This window comes from Amphiprion ocellaris, chromosome 16, assembly GCF_022539595.1.
Source record: "Amphiprion ocellaris isolate individual 3 ecotype Okinawa chromosome 16, ASM2253959v1, whole genome shotgun sequence".
Lineage (NCBI taxonomy): Eukaryota > Metazoa > Chordata > Actinopteri > Pomacentridae > Amphiprion > Amphiprion ocellaris.
Genome location: NC_072781.1, coordinates 23,687,585 through 23,700,345, shown reverse-complemented (window position 1 = coordinate 23,700,345; position 12,761 = coordinate 23,687,585). Strand labels below are relative to the sequence as shown.

Genomic DNA, 12,761 nt, shown 5'->3' with positions numbered 1-12,761 from the left:
GGGTCCTCACTGGACAACTGGGCCCTGAACAGGATTTGAACCACTGATCTCCTGTGCCAAAGCCAAGGGTGTTAGGCACTGAGCTATCCAGCTGCTTTATGTCCGGTTCAGACTGTGACTCCACAGTCCTCTGATGCCAGCAAGACCACAGACAATCCAACCTCTGCAATATATCCTGCTGTATAATTCATACTTGGGATTGATACTATTTCCACCATCCTTATAAATTTAAGCTTTTTGTTTAAATAAATGGGCACCATGTCTTTCTCAGTATGAAAAGATTGCATAATTTCCCTTCATTGGTGCCCTCTCATAGCACTGGATAATAAGGCAGCTAAGGTTAGAAAATAGCAACAGTTTGTGCTACTATCAAGTATTTCCTATTGCTTTTGCCAGTGTCACCTTCAGTGTTCAGGCATTTTTTACAGTGTGGAAAATTGTATTTATTTTGACATTCAGAAACTTTTCTTTTGGAATATTAATCAAATCTAGTTTAAAATATCAGCAGCTGGTTCCTCAGAAAGTATAGCAGCTTATTATTACACCTTTAAAATAATTATGTAACATTTATGACTGTATGAAAAGCGGTTAATGACACTACTTGTTATATCATTTTCATGAACCCACCGCCTATCTCCTGAGAAAAGTAATTAACCACCTGTTCAGCCAACTCTTTTCAGAGACCAATTGACTTACAAAACTTAACTATAATCAATATTTAACTTTAAAGGAAGAGTCAGCAATCAGCTGTGAGCACTGAAGCCTCTCAATGCCGCAATAAAGTTGCAAAACAATAGCAAGTTTAGGAATACCGCCAGAGTGACATCTGGAAGGCCAGTTGTCATCCATGAAAAGAAGTCTTTCAGGACAAGTGTCCTTAATCAGGACTTTGAGTGTTGGTAATAGAATGATGTAACAGTATTGTAAGATGTCCAGAGTTGCTGTAAGCAGCTTAATGACAGTGCAGTATTCTTGCAGAAATTCCTTGTCATTGACACACTTAATTCCCAGTTTGGCACTTAGGCTATTTAGCTTGTTTGAACTGAGTGATTCTGGAAACCACTTCATAAAAAGAATTTTACCCCATGGGTGATGACACTAGTGGTTTTCCGCAACTTATTTCCTCTGCATGTTCCGATACAACTGTCAATCAACTCGCCTTGGTCCAAAGAGTTGTGCATTTTGTGATACGAGGGCTTCCTGAGCTTAAGGTAACTCTATGTAATGTACACCTGTAATGTGGGTAAGGAGTAAACTGACCATCAGTCACAGTGGAGAGGATTTTTGTTAGATCCCTAAAAGCAGAAGCCACTTCACTGTCTTCTTTCCATTCAGAATCTGACCTCCAATAGACAGGCTGCCTTATGTTTGCAAAGTTTGATGCCGTGTCCATCACAGTGGCTATAACTTTGCCAAGAGGTCCATCTGATGAATGAATTAGTTCTCTCTTTGTGCTAATAACTTCAAATGTATACCTGCCTCTTGGACTTTTGTATTCTATTCCAGCATTCATGCACTGTGAAGTGGAACTGCTGATCCAGTGATCTGTTACACCCAGAAAACTTTTGTTGTTAGCTGTCCAGACACCAGCAGTGCTGGAAACAAAGCCTACCCCCCTGAGTGTGGCGTTCAAATTAGATTCCAACACTACATATTCTTCCTCAACATAGCCAGCAAAATGTCTTTCTCTGTGGCAGCTTGACAACATCTTCATGGGTATTTTCACTATAAGACATCAAAGTGAGGGTGAGTCAGCAGTGGTAACAGGTAGCATCTTCTCCACCATACACCCAGCAACAAGCTTCTTCACATCTTGTCCACTTAACGTCTCTCCAACATCATGTCCTGCTCTGAAATCCAGTTGATGTTGTTAAGCTGGAGTGCATGCACCACTGACAGTAGAGAGGTGTTTTTAAAATTTTATTTTTTTTTTTTTTGATGAGCTTCACATTGCTGCTGTGCTGCCATAGCAGACGTTTAAGTAAAAGAGATGCTGTATTTTTCACATTTGAAAGAATTTTGTTGCTGGCACAGTTTACAGCAAGTTCACAACAAGTTCACAGAGGACAGCAATGCTCTTTGCATTTTTAATGGAGACAAACACAAAGTAATGACAATGCCTCTAGCTGTTGAAAGAAAACTCTCTCCCCCTCCCGCATCTTTCATTCTTGGTTTAATGTTTTAACTTCAAGCTGACCTGACCTCCTACCTAGAACAACAAGCAAAATGTGTTCTGGTAAAGCAGCTCTACTTGGATCAGTAACTGCAATATAATTACTGTTCTGAAAATTGCATTCCCTTACACTAGAGGTTACTCGAAAGTAATAATATTACAGTAATGCATATTACTGGTTGGTGGCTAGTAATGTAGCACATTACTAGCCACCAACATTGGGTATTAGATATTCGTTTTACACTGAAGTGCTTCTAAAAACCAGAGAGCAAAGTTGTTATGAAGAAGCAGTTCTTTGAGTCAGAACAGTGCAGCAAAACTGAAATGCAAATATAATGTAAACAATCAACAGTGAACTCAAAGTTCTTTTCAAAGCCACTGGAAATTGATTAGTATTAAAGATTTTGTTCTCCAAATCCAAAAAAAATGACTTTCTCGTTTACTTCTGAAGGTGTCTTGCGATGCAAATAGTTATGGTTTGACTTCTGCAGGCTTTGAGAAAAACCAATAAGGAATTTCTAGTAGCTTGCATTAATTTGCTGTGAGGCGTAGCTTTGCCATATCTTCACAAATTTACAGTGATTGCATCGTTATGATTTCAGTAATGAATGAAGCCAAAACAGATTTACCTGGATGTGACTCTTGTTATGTAACTATGTGCATAGCTCACTGTGGTATACTCTGGCAAAGTAAATGAAACAATGTAAACCCAGTTACCGTGGGAAATAAAGCATGATATAGCCTGAAACATTCATTTATTGTTGGAATGATGGTGCTATCGTAGGGTGAAATCTGACAGCAGATTGCCTGGAGGGCTGCAATTAACTCTTTGCTTCGAGTGCAAATCCAGATTTAAAGATCCCCTCTGGTAAAAATCATGTTTTTAACTTGAAATACAGATTCTGAAACCCAGGGTTTCATATATGACAAAACTAAGGAACCAGTCCTGTTAATTTGCAGGGCGGGACTTTCCATGTCGGTATTCTTTTTCAGCACTGGTTTGTGGTTCTAACATGGCAGAATGGTGGTTTAAAGAGAAGCTTTTTGTAAGCAATGGTCTAGTGTTACATTTAAAGCCACTTAATGGCAGGAAGGGGTTATTATCAAGAAACAAAAGTTCTGAATATGCAACTTTCATGCACAAAGATGAATTTCAAGAGGTTAAATCAATGACTAGATGGTGACTTTAAGTTTTTCATTGTGTCATCCACAATTCTCATATTTTTTGTTTTCATTTCTGTAATTGCTTTTTGGCACCAGTGCGAGAAGATTATGTCCCCTTTCTTAATCAGGCACACAAAGCTCTCATTGGCTTTTCCAACTGGGAATCAACATCAATGAACACAAACAGATCTATAAGAATTACCAGTGTGGCTAATAATTCAGAGGTGTGGAATCAGGCTAATACAGTGGTGATCAATATAATTTAAGGATTACAAGTCAGCAATACTAATCCAATGCACTTTATGTCAAATTCAGTGACATGGTCGGATGGCAGTCCAGTCTGTGTGCTGAAAAAAGTCTGATGTTTTACATGGTTTTGAGGGAGGGGAATGGGAGGACAGGAGGCGGTGGGAGTGAAGGGGATGGTAAATCTGCCACATGCTCACTAAATATCTCTAAATATCTTCCTCCTGTATCACAGACTCCACCTAGGTGATACTCGCACCATTAAAATGACATTTACTTTTGTAGGCCATAATTTACATCCAACCACCAAGTTAAGTGACACTCAAGAAGCAGCGTGCCCTTTGTGTGATACATTAATGCAGAGGAACAGAGTTTGTGTCCTGCCACAGACTTGCTATTCACATTCTCCCTCCTATAACTGTAATGAAGGTCTCTGTGTAACTCTAACCAATATCTGTTTATCATTCATTTGATAAAGAAAAAAGCAATATTTTTTTTGAATAATTGTGGGATTAAGCTAAAGGAATGTTGTCATTTAACATAATCTGTAGTTTTGAAAAACTGTTCATTATTAATTGTCAGACTATAAGTTCTTTTTTCCGTAAACTGTGTTCCGTCCCAGTGGCTTCTAGCCCTGCAGCTAGAAGATCCCTGGTTCGAGTCCCCGCCTTCCCGGGATCTTTCTGCTTGGAGTTTGTATGTTCTCCCTGTGCATGTGTGGGTTTTCTCCGGGTTCTCCGGCTTCGTCCTACAGTCCAAAAACATGCTGAGGTTAATCGGTAACTCTAAATTGTCTGTAGGTGTTAATGAGAGTGTGCTTGGTTGCCTGTATATGTAGCCCTGTGATAGACTGGTGACCTGTCCAGGTGTCCCCTGCCTTCACCCTAAGTCAGCTGGGATAGACTCCAGCACCCCCATGACCCTAATGAGGATAAAGTGGTGTATAGATGATGGATGGATGGATGTGTTCCGTCCATTGTGGATAAATCTGCATTCTGCATAGTAACAGTTTTCATTGAAACCTCCTTCTATCAAAAAGTTTGAAGTTTAGTTGAGTTGGATATGTTAAAATCTCTGAACATAAAACAAAATCAAGCTGTCTGGCTGGATACCACCACAAGTAATATTGTATTTTGCAATGTGGGTGAACTGACCCTTTAAGAATTGGTGGGCGATGACTCAGAGGAATAGAAAATATTTCTTTTCAGGAGACATTATTTTCTGAGTCACAGTGATCTTTGCCGTCACTAGTAAAGGATTTGTAGGCCACACTGACGTGGCAAGAAGACACTGATGAGAAAAACTCTTTGTGTTGACAGAGCCATGTATCTGCATTAAGCAAATCTGGAAATCAGTGGATTTCCCTTTTAAGATCAGCTCTGTCTCAAAGACTGTTTTTGGCTCATTATCAATCACCCTGCGGCTAATAAATTAGTTATGCTTTTATACACAATGAATCATTAATTTGTAATCCACAATAGCCTTTCAGTCAAACAATGTTGTCCATCTGTTGCAGCCTCTTGAATGTTTTTGTTAAGCCACAAGCCTGTGATGTGACAGTTTGAGTCAGAGCTGACTGAGGAGAGTGTAGCTGACAGCCGAAGCACCGCTCAGCCTCTCCAAAGAGCCTGATTTCCTGCTTCAAATCTGCTCAAATGCACCCCCAACCCCAGCCTCATCCACCCTCCCCATCCAGCAAAACCCATCTAGAGGAAACAGACCTCTGTTGGCATGGCAACCATGTAGGACTGTGTTTAATTTGTCTTGATAAGTAATGCTAACAACGCTACAACATGAAAATGCTTAAGAGGAGAATACCTTTTAAGCTGCAGCCATAGCAATCACTTTTGTAGAATTATGTTTCCTTTGTTTATGTGTTTAATGTCAGGCATACAAATATGTTCAGATCTTGAGTAAGCGCCAGATGAAGCCTGTACACAAGGGCTGGCTAAATGCAAGCAAACTGTGATTTATTTTCAGGCTCTAAAACATCATGGCTAGAAACAACCCCCCAAAGTTTCCTGATGTCTCCCTGTTTGTCATGGTCATTGTCGCTTTGACCATGTCTGCACTGACAGGACTGCCAATGATTACAAAAAAAATTATGCAAATCTCCCATCGTGCTTGTCAGCAGTTCTTCTCGGGCAGAGCTCAGCAAGCTGCCCTTTGAGCCGAATTCATTTCATTCATAGTTAATTTTCAAGTTGCCACCTGCGCAAATAAATTTATCTCTCCCTCAGATATATCTACAAAGGCACAGAGCTGTAGCCCTTTCTAATTTTGGATTACACAATGAAAACACACTTTCTGGCTCTTAATTTCCACCTTTTTGTCTGAACACATTCAATAGTAATCCCCCTGTGAAGTCAAGAAGCCATGTTTAAGCGTGATGTTTATGCTGTGATTGGTGACTGCCCCGGGTCGAATACCGCTGTTCTGTTTTGCCCTGCAGGCTGTTTTGCAGTTTTGTGGCTCTATCAAGCAGGGCTGTGTATCAAGGAGCAGGTGGAGGAGGACAGAGGGAGGTGGACGAGAGGGAACAGCCTGAAATAGGAGGTGACTGCTGACATTCACCTGGATGCCCTCTGTAATGAAAGGAATAGGTGGAGGGGGAAAAAAAAAGGAAAATGATCCCGAGGCTTGTGCAGGAGACGGAGTGGAGTGTGTGATTATGGTTACTAAGGCTACTGCATGCTGCCCTGTTAGAGAGGGAGGGGCTTAGAGGAAGGTCAGGCAGCTGAGGTACAACTAGCTAAATCAACTCTGAAGTGTGAGGTCCCTGGTGGCGTTGGGGTTGAGGATATGTAGCTGTTTAGGCTGCTCAGGAGGAACATAGATTGTTGCTTAGAATGGGACTTTGCACATGCTGTGGCTTATAGCACACCCTCTGGGCTGTAAATCCCTTTGATACGCCACATAAAACGGGACAAAAGATGTAGAAACAGATGAGGAGACAAGTAAACCAGATAAGATTTCTTTTTGTGAGTTGTTCGCTTTGAAAACATTTCCCCGGGGGATGGAGTTGAACTGGCATATGAGAAGGGGGCCCCTGGAATATCACGCCAGGCCCAGCGTTTAACTCGCTCCCTCCACCGTCACCTGGGCTCAAACCCTCTCTGACTCTACCCCTGATGTCTGTATCCTGTGACGTCTTGGAAACAGACCGCCAAGCTTAAGCTGTTCAGAGAAAGGAAATGATGCAACATAAATTTCAAGGCAAGGATTCTCTGTCTTTCTTCCTCTCCCCATAGACACACACACAGGCAGATGCGCACACTCACAGCGCAGGATGAAAATCAATAGCCTTTCAAGAGTGAGTCAATGCAGAAAGAAATAGCTAACAAAGCTGATGCTGTAAAATCACCGCTGGCTCCACACACACGGTGGCTGTAATGTAAAGGAACTGTGCTTAAGCACGCCGTTGCTCTCTGTCACCTGTGCAGAATAATTCTCCAGGAAAACAGACCGTGAGGATCAAAACAAGTTAGTATCTCGCTGAGAGAGGAGGGAGGGCACTAAGCCTGTCAACACAAGGGCACCCACATTAAACAACCACCACAACAGTGCAACCAGCATAAGATTGGACAAAGAATCTCTTGATTAACTTGATGAAGAAATCTGGCCATCTTCCTGCTCACCATTGATTGGGTTATATGTCTGACTGAGCAGCTCCCCATTAACTGTAAGGGCACTTTATGGGCATCCACATTTATCTTGTGCAGGAAGCTTCCCTCCCCTGTAGGTTCAAAGTGCTGATCCTCCCACACTTGGAGGGTGACATGATTGAAAACAAAACAGACTGGAACTGGAAAGCGGGGGCCCGAGCATTATCTTCTTTATGAACGTGCATCATCAGCCAGCCTCGTCATTAACATTCTGCATTAGGTTCTCTCACTGAATAAATATGTGGGGTCAGTGTTTCTGCTTTTTCCTGGAAATCTCTTCACGGTACCGCAATGTGTTAATAGCTTGCCGTGCCGTGTTCATTTGAAAGAATGGCCTCTGTGCTACCGCTTCATAATAAATCAACAACAAAGGTATCAGTTTGTTTTCTACGCTTAAGTGCTTCATACTCCATTGAAGGTCGCTGACCAGAAGATTAGCGCATGGCTAAGTAAATTGCCGCTGAGATAATGTCTGCAGAAGCCTTTCCTTTTGAACTATGTGTATTTATTTGTCTTTGCAAGTGCGCTATAGTTCCTCTTGTCTATTTTTATGCATGATATTTAATTCATGAGAGCTGCTGCAGTTGAATCGCCTGATGCATAGAGTGAAGTGTGTGGCCACACGTGCTGCAGCTCTTACATGCTGACAGTGCCACTTTGGAAGCTTTTTTTATGATCAAACTTGATCTTTGCAGGCTTAAGCACTGCCTGTTCTGCTCTGAGTGCAGGCAGTCACTGATCCACACACCCTTGAGCAACACTTCTGTCCACCAGGGGCGTCAATTCACTAAAGCCCGAGCTGTGCCAAAGTTCCTGCAGCTGTTTTCATGTAGCTCTAAAAGGCTGGATCTGGCAATGTCTTGGGACGGGATGGTCAGAGAATCTAGCCTGCTGGTGTGATATTTGTTCATAATGTAAAGTGAGCAGCTTTAGGTCATAACAGAGCAGAGGGGATGTGGATCTTGATTGGGACTCTGGTGGGATTTTGGGGGGTTGGCTGCACAGGGGATTGCTTTTCTTCTTCTTGTTCTTGCACTTACAGCAATAAAAAGCAACTTTACAGGGCAGAGTCAGTTTGGATTCACTTGTGCTCAAAGATGGCGAGTGCCTGCACTTTGCCATTCCCTGGCCACGCTTTTCTCCTAGAACTTCTTTATTTTACTCCCCAAATCTTGCCAGGATGTTTTTTTCGGAGGTTCTCCGGTGTTTATTTTCGGTGAGAAGAGGATAAAGTCAGACCGGTTGTCTCTTTAAATCAAGCTGCAGTGTTGATGTGCCCTCAAGCTGAAATGGTAAGAACCATTTCCACCTCTGCGGCAGGGAGCCTGACCAAATAGGCGCACTAGAGCGCTTCAAACGTGATTCTCATTCCCTTGGTCACTTGCGGTCTATGGTCGCCTCCACTCCCGGAGAGGAAAGCAATTTGCCAGTCTTTTTTTTCTTTTTAGTAGGAGTTTTTTTCTTCTTCTCCCACAGCGCATCTCGGATATATTATTTAATTTTTATTTCTCCCTCTCTTTTTTTTGTTCCATCCGCAGAACTCAGTGGCAGTCGCCTCAATCCATTTACCGCTGGCTGGTACGCCTATCTCCTCCTCTGCGCTGCAATCTGTTGATAACTCCACTTGCAAGCTGCAGTTTATTGTGTTTCGCAATGGGAAACTCTTTCCTTGCACGGGGAATTCGTCGAATCTCGCAGATGATGGGAAGCGTAGGAGCGTTTCAACACCAGTTGCTTTCACCAAATTAGGTAAGAGGAAATCCATTTTTATCATCATGCCTGTGATGTCAACGCATGCTGTAATGCCGACACAGACTACATGTTTACACACACACACAGAGACACACGCACACACACACACAGTCTGATGCTCTGCTCTGCGCAACATGTTGATACCCATATTTTCTGTACATGTTTCCAAAATCCACCCAAACTCTGCTGCTGTTTACGCACTGAAATTAAAGACATCCCGGCATGAATCCATCTCACTGCACTCCACTGCTGCATTCTGCCTGAATAAAAAGCATGATTTTCGCTTTCCATTTGACGTGAAAGTTACCTGCAACACTTCACACTGTTGTGTCTGCCAGCTGCAGTAACTGATACTTGTCTCGGTTAATGCCTGCATGCATGTGGAGTTTGTGCGCCCATGCTTTCTTTTCTTTCTTTCTTTTTTTTGTGCCATAGCACTTACAGACTTTCCACTTGGTTTGCTTGACTGAATGTGTTGTTTTTTCTTCTTCTTGCAGATGGGTGCAGCCTCGGGAGCGCCGTGCACTCCGTTACTATTGCTCTCAGGCACTTCGCACTGGGTGTAGACCCCACCGCAGCCTATTGGGATTTTGACCTGCTGGATGGACACGGTGGCTGGAGGGCAGAGGGCTGCCACATAACAGGCTCCGGGGGCAACACGACCACCATTCATTGCACCCATCATAATAACTTTGCTGTGCTAATGGTGAGTAGTCTCCTGCGTGGTAACCAGTGTCATTCATTTTACCATGACCCCCCCCACACACACACATAACGCATCTCCACACTGCTTAGGGCCTATTATGGATCAAATGCATCTCTTTTTTCCCCCTCCACCGTGGAATAGATGGAGTCACGTGTTTTAAGAAGCACTTGATGCAGGGACCTTTAAAAGCTTCCTTTATTGTTGCTCTTCAGCGGAGGGAAAGGATTTGTCAAATGCGCTACGGGAATTTATTGGCTTTTTTTTCTGGGAGTATATGCGCTACGCTAAATTCACCCCCTCTATATCCTGGAAATGAGAAGTTGCGTGCGTTGTATAGTCTGCCACCTTTTTTTTCTCCAAAAAGCAGCACAGCAGCTGAGATAGAAGCGATGTTCAAGAGAAGGAGCGCCTTGTCGGGAGCTATTCGCCTCCGAGCGCAAGTGGTGTGCTAATTGGTTCCAACCATCGCCGAGCGAAAATGCTGGACTGTAAAGCGTAGCATCGTTCCATCTGTGCCGCTCAAGTTTTTGGTGTCGACGCCGCCGAGATGCCTTCTCCTGACGACGTCCCCCTCTTCAAATTGATTTCATGAGGATAATACCAAAAGCGCAATGGCATCGCATCGCCCAGTCGCTCCATAGAGCCGCTGCGCCTGGTCCGCTTTTTTTGGATGAAAAGAAATCCTCCGGATGTTTACCGAAGAGTGGGATTCGTTAGACTGGGAGGTCAGTTCTCAGTGGAGCATGAAAAGTGTTGTGCTTGAGATGTCGGTGCTTTCCGAGTTGCCTTTTTACCTGCATATTTTATGAAGCCGCTGCTCAATTCCGTTGTTGTTCGTGTGTGGGGTGTGGAAAAAAAGAAAGAAGCTGGCTCGGGAAAAAAAAGCCGCATAGGAATGGGAAAGAGTGGGATACAGAGGGCAAAGCAGCATACCAAATCGGTATGGGGTGCTCGGAGGGAGAGAGTGGGGCGTCTGCTAAGAATACTAAGCTGTTGTCAGATGGAGAGCAGATGTCAGATTGTCATTGTGCGTGTATTTCTATCAGATACGAGCTTTGGGGCGACGCGCCGCCAATGGGCACGTTGTAACAGTCAGGATGGAAGCTAGATCGGCATTTTAATCTATTTTTTAAGTCAAATTTCCTGCCAGCAGATTCAGTATTTGAACTTCAAGACACGTCCGATAAGTAGAGGGTAGTCATAGTGATGGTGGAAAGCCGTGACGGTAGTGTCCACATCACTGTCTTATGTTAGTGTGTATTTTTTTTTTTTTTTTTTTTTTTTTTGCGCCGGGGATTGCGCGTCTACTAATGCAGTCACCACACCCGCCTGGTCTCTGCAGTGCCCGAGAAAAGGACCCTTATTTACAGACTTGTGACATCATTCTCCTGATGGCCTCGTCTAAAATGCTCTATGTTGAAACAATGGTTTTTATAGCCCAGGGGCAGCTTCTGCAAGTACCGAACCTGTTGCATAATCTTACCATGTCAAACGAAGAGAAATTGCCAATTACTGGCTGACTTGCCAGTTGCCGATTTCTAATTTACAGTATTTCCAAGTAGGGAGCCTCCATCAGTGACGCTATCATTTGTAACTCATGCAGTGGAATAACATTAAAGCTCATGCTTTGATGTTCCAAAGGAAAATCAGTGGAACAAGTTGCAAAGTCTGTTACCAAAGTTCGACAATTCAGCTGCTGTGACAAAGTTAAACAAGGCCATGGTGATGTTTGCATTCTTTAGGTGTTCAGTGATAGTATAACTTATAAAACTGTTTCACCCTTTCTTCTCAAAGACAGCCTTGAATTCCTCTTTCTATCAGCTGTGTGCAACATACAGTGTAAGAATCAGTGTGATGGTGGTGATGGTATTCCACATCTGTGATGTGGAATAAATGGACAGAGAGTTCAGCCACAATGCAGGGCAGCTTTGAAAGATGAATAATGCAACAACAAAACAACTCATTTCAAAGAATATGGGTGGAGGGTGAGCAATGCAATATCCTATTCCTGTTGATCCACACTCTTTAACATTCTGAGCTAGTGGGTGTGTGGGTGCCGATGATTAGTCTACAAATAGCATGACAGCCCAATACAATAGTCCCTGGGGACTGAAGTTTGGGATATAATAAGCACTTTAATGAGAATCTTTTTGACTTGGCTCAGAAGGAATTACATGGTAGAGAATCTCCTTCCCCTGGTTTTGTGAACAGAATGCCAAATAAGTGATGTGGGACAGGATCTGTGTGGAAAAACTCAACAGTATCTAAGCTTTTGCTCAGGCAAATATTACACTCCCCCTGCTGTGGTGTTTGAAAAGTGTTAGGTAGAACAAACATCATTTTATCTTTTTGTGCATCAGAGGGCGGCCTAGGTACTGACCTGTTACGCTAAGACTAGTGACATAGTGACAGAATTTGTTTCAGATGTGGGTCAGGTATTGAAAGACAGCATGGCTTGCTGAGCTGAACTTGAAGCGGTTAGAAAGCAGCCGTTCCACATTTCAGCACCGGGGACAGTTCCCATGCATTTCCCCGTCTCCTTCCTTCTGTACTTCCACCTCCTCCCCCCGTCTGCCTCTGGCGGGCCTGTATCTGTCTGAAGGGAGGGCTGACTCACTCGTTTACAGCAATGCAGCCTCATCATCTGTCTTCATCACGGTGACAAGCCTCAAACCCACACCCCAGCCACCTTTTAACCCCCTCCCAAAGACACACCTCTCCTGTGCAGCTACACTGTGTGAGCTGTGTACTGTGGCAGAGGCAGCTGGATTTGTTTATTTATTAATGTATCTACTGGGGTGATGGTGTCGATGAAGGACTTCCTGCATTCGTTTGCTGCAACGCTCCATACTGTTTAATATGCAGGAGCAGACCTTTAGAACGAAAGACACACTCGGTGTGGGTGGCTGGCTTCTGTCAGTATCCAATCATAACAAAGGCCCCAAGGCCATGGTCCAATAAGGGAAGAGCACTTCAGAGATGTATTTCCATGCGCAGCACAGAATATAATGAACATGTGAAGAAGAGTAGATTCCTGGAAACGGGAGGATCCTGT

At 43.4% G+C, this 12,761-nt stretch overlaps 1 protein-coding gene across 2 annotated transcripts in view; it reads left to right on the top strand.

Annotated features, from left to right (window-relative positions):
* LOC111578248 (adhesion G protein-coupled receptor A3) overlaps positions 1-12,761 on the top strand; it is a 220,832-nt gene that overhangs the window by 135,671 nt on the left and 72,400 nt on the right. For both annotated transcript variants that reach the window (XM_023284899.3, XM_055018725.1), the window contains exons 13-14: positions 8,787-8,997; positions 9,498-9,706. In XM_023284899.3, the coding sequence (XP_023140667.2) occupies positions 8,787-8,997; positions 9,498-9,706 (420 nt within the window). The remainder of the gene's footprint in view (positions 1-8,786; positions 8,998-9,497; positions 9,707-12,761) is intronic.